The 4,590-nt window shown below is 32.4% G+C and overlaps 1 protein-coding gene across 1 annotated transcript; it reads left to right on the plus strand.

Annotated features, from left to right (window-relative positions):
• Positions 1-495: 495 nt before the first annotated feature.
• On the plus strand, positions 496-3,955 carry LOC144835490 (uncharacterized). The gene is made up of 2 exons (XM_078690575.1): positions 496-2,586; positions 3,932-3,955. Exons 1-2 carry the CDS (start codon positions 496-498, stop codon positions 3,953-3,955), a joined length of 2,115 nt encoding a protein of 704 aa, XP_078546701.1.
• Positions 3,956-4,590: the final 635 nt, after the last annotated feature.

Genomic DNA, 4,590 nt, shown 5'->3' on the forward strand with positions numbered 1-4,590 from the left:
TTTTTACAGACATCTCTGATCATTTACCTACTGTATTATAAAAATAATTGACTATGATTAACTTTAAAATAGGTTGATGTTCCTGACCATTCATACTGAATTAGAGATATAGGTGCATTTTGCAACTGATTGGTCTAAACTATACAGTTAATTCTAATGTTTGATACATTTTTTTTATAAACTTTTTGCAATTCAAGAAAAAAAAACACTAAAACAACTATGGATGACACCCCTCTACCCACCCCACCTAAATAAATTTAGTAAACATAAACTTTAACAAATTCATAAATGTTCCGATATCTCAAGATATAAAAAGTATAGCAACATTATTACTGCACTTCAAATGAAAAAATGCTACAAGACTAAATTCAATCAGATTAAATGTAACATTTTTTAAAAATTGAGAAGTAAAAAAATCTGTAATTAATCCTGGTAAAGAAAGTAAAAATACATATGAATGATGAATATGTTTATAATACAAACCTAAATAAATCAATGTTAACTTTTTGGTTAAACCAGTTGACAAGTACTTACTTGCTACTCACACCCCCGAGTCTACGTCTCAGCTGTCCAATAAACACGGAAAAAGCTCACAGCATCATAAAACAAGCGGAAAAACAACTAATAAGAGAACGGATTAGGGTAATCACCAACAATATAGAAAATCTAGATCAAAGAAAAGTAGTACTAGAAAGAAAACTAGATCAAAATATTACGAACGGGGGGGATAGGAACAATATCCGGAACTTCATACAGAAATGTCAAGAGTCAGAGTTTATCAAAACAAAGGAACGACATGTAAACAAACTCTCATGGTGGGAAGAAAAGGCGAAGAAACTAAGAAATAACATAAACAAAAAAATAGATTTGAACGGCACGATATTGAAAGAAAAATGGGTAGTAAATTTGTCAGACAGGATTCTATCACCGATCGAGCACGACATACTAGAAAAAGGCCTGAATTTTGCGATTGCCAAAGAAACGCTACCCATCCAGGATGTGATCGTAGCCACTGAAGTAGCCTGTGAACAAATAACTGAAGCGGAAAGAGATATTGTACGAGGTAAGGTTACTAGCATTTTAAAAACCACCAAACCACCACAAACAAATATCACAAAAGAGCAACATTCAGCCATACATAGCCTTAAAAAAGACAAAAACATCATGATCTTACCGGCAGATAAAGGCAGAGCTACGGTGATCATGAACACCCCTGATTACAAACGTAAGGTAAACACCATGATGAAAGATGGGGATGTGTACGAAAAACTTAAAAAGGACCCTACAAAGAAATACAAGAGAAACCTTGTGGAAATCCTAAACAGATTACTAGAAGAAAAGAAAATAACATATCAATGGAAAACCAAACTCTTCCCCACTGCAGAAATCATCCCACGACTATACTGCACACCTAAAATCCACAAACAGAACAATCCATTACGCCCAATCGTAGACAATATCAACACAATATACTACGAAGTCTCCAAATTGCTCTCAAAATTATTATCACCGTTGGTTGGAAACACAGAATTCCATGTGGAAAACTCTAAACAATTAGCAGTCGACATAAAAGCACTGAACAACATAGACATAGAAAAACACACACTTGTATCCTTTGATGTTATATCTCTATTCACAAAGACACCTATAAAACCAACAATCAATATAACACACAACACTTTACTGAAAGAAACTAAGATCCTGGAACAAGTCCAAAGAAAATTAAACACCAATTTGAAAACGGAGGACATCATGGAGCTGTTAAGCCTAGTTCTTAACACGACATATTTCACATTTAATGGTGATATTTACAGACAAAAAGAGGGAATGGCAATGGGCAGTCCTGTCAGCCCCATAATGGCAAATATATTCATGGAAGACTTGGAACAACGTGCCACAGAAACAGCACCATCACATATCAAACCGATTTTCTGGCGCAGATATGTAGACGATGTCTTGGCAATTGTACCAATTGGATTTGAAGAAGAACTCCTCCAACATCTAAACACCATTGACCAGACAGGCCAAATAAAATTCACTATGGAGAACATGAAAAACAACACCATCCCTTTTCTCGATACTCTAATCACTATTCAAGACAATGGTAACATAAAAACATCAGTGTACAGAAAATCGACACACACAGACCAATACCTACACTTTCAATCAAATCATCCACTCGAACACAAACTTAGCGTAGTCAACACCCTAGTGGACAGATGTGAATCCATCGTATCAACAGAAGAAGGACAAAAACAAGAAATGAGCCATATAAAAGCAGCTTTATCAACATGCGGATATCCAGACTGGAGTTTTAAAAGAGTTAAAGACAAAAGGGAACATAGAAAAGCAAACAAAGACAAAGAAATAACAACAGATAAAGAAAAATCCAGAGTCAACATTGGTTTACCGTATGTCGAAGGGATGACTCAAAGGCTAAGAAGAACATTGAAACAGCACAATATAAATACATATATCACTCCCAAAAACAAATTAAGAGAAAGTCTCGTTCATCCTAAAGACAAGATTGACAAAGATCAACAGTGTGGTATAGTCTACCAAGTAGGTTGCCACAACTGCAAGAAGGTATACATAGGGGAAACAGGCAGAGCATTAAAAACAAGAATAATAGAACACAAAACAGACGTGGAAAAAAATACGGTAGGGACAAGAACCAGGAGCGCTCGCCACTCACAATCTAAAATTCTACACAAATCAGCTATCACAGATCACGCCACCATAGAAAATCACATACCGGATTTTGAAAATACAAAAATATTAGACAAAGAACAACACTACTTATCAAGAAAAATAAAAGAAGCCATTTGGATAAGAAAAACAAATATGAACATCAACAGAGACCAGGGAGGACATGAACTGAGCCACATCTATGATGACTTAATAAAAAGGGACACCCGAGCATCCAAAGGGGGACACCAGCAGAAAGCTGAACATCAGACGAAAGATGGCGCAAGTCACCGAACTATGACGAATGACAGAATATCATGTCAACGTCATTTGCGTGATCAAGGCTACTGAAAGTAGCTGAAACGTAGCAAGTAAGTACTTGTCAACTGGTTTAACCAAAAAGTTAACATTGATTTATTTAATATATATTTGAAACCAGATGAAATTTTTTGAGAATACAAACCTAATTAGCCAGAATTCAGTGATTATTTTTCAAAAATGTGTAGAACTACCTGTAATTCTATATTCCTAAAAATACCAAAGACCTAATCTCTTAATTACCACCTCACATATAGCCTCTCATTTATATCTAAAACAGAAGTGCTTAATATAATTAATAATTTGAATTCTAGTAAAGGTTGAGGGGCATGATTCTTAAAAAGGTTGCTCCATTAATTATAAGCCATCACTCATGATGGGTTCTGTACCTAATCATTTTAAAAGTTAATCCTGTACTTAAAAACGGATACTTTTATACCAATCTTAATTTTACACTTTTTTTTTTTTTTTTTTTCAAAAAATAATAAAAAATGTATGCATACAATACCACTTTTCATGCTTTTCTTGAACTCACTAATTCCGTTAATACTGCATTTGAAAACAATTAATTTTATGATGTACTTTTCTAGATTTATCAAAAAATGTTGATGTTGTTAACCTTGATATTTTCAAATTGTTTCACAATGGTATTTTGAGGCCTTTCTTAGATTGGTTTAAAAGCTATTTTACAGATCAAAATCATTATTTCAAATTAATAATTAGTGAATCTTCCAGACCTTTTTTTTGCAGATGATACAACTTTATTATATTTTAATAACAATATTGATGTCTTGTTGAAATTTTTTAATTTAGAGTTAAATAAGCTAGTGAATGGTTCACTACAAAACAGATATTAATTAATACGGCTAAAACTAATTGTATTAGATATAAACTTACACACAACAATTGTTATGTTTTTTAATAGAAAATTAATTTAAAGAAAAAGTGAAGTATCATTCCTCGGTCTTTTAGATTATTGGCTGCCAACAATTTTTATTGTTATTTAATTTTAAATAAAATATCTAAATATATTGGTATTCTAAAGAAATTAAAATAAAATGTTTTACTTATAAAGTACTGTAACATTGTTTGGGCTGGTGATTACGCCCCCTCTAATCCGAGAGTGAAGGTTTAGCAATTATAAACCAACAAATGATGCTTAACCACAAAATTAAGTATTTAACAAAAATATATATAAATTTTTTAATTGACAAACCAAGCGAGTTGTACACTACTTATTCAATCACTTTTATGTTGGTAAAATGAGGTTTGCTATGTTTTTGGAGGATTGCAGAGTTTGACAATTATTTTAAACAAAAAACTGATGTTTTACCCCAAATATAAGTGGAATAGTCTTGATTTAAAGATGTATTGTCCCCCAAAATCATGAAAAATAAAGATTTTTAAAATCGGACTTTGAATAGGCCATTTTGCAGTTTTAATTTCCATAAGAAAAAAAACGGGGGAAAAAAATTATTTCACCTATAAAAAGACAAAATAAACAGTTAAATTACCCAAAAACTCATTGTCTTCCAGACAATTTGACCATTTTTTGCTTTAAATTAAATTTAAATTTTTTTAATT

Source organism: Antedon bifida, chromosome 2, assembly GCF_963402885.1.
Source record: "Antedon bifida chromosome 2, ecAntBifi1.1, whole genome shotgun sequence".
Lineage (NCBI taxonomy): Eukaryota > Metazoa > Echinodermata > Crinoidea > Comatulida > Antedonidae > Antedon > Antedon bifida.

Bases quoted from the DNA above. Each gene is read 5' to 3' on its own strand.
- LOC144835490 (XM_078690575.1), top strand. From the start codon at position 496: ATGTTAACTTTTTGGTTAAACCAGTTGACAAGTACTTACTTGCTACTC. The intron at 2,587-3,931 runs GTATACATAGGG...GTTTTTTAATAG, and splicing joins GTTGCCACAACTGCAAGAAG to AAAATTAATTTAAAGAAAAA.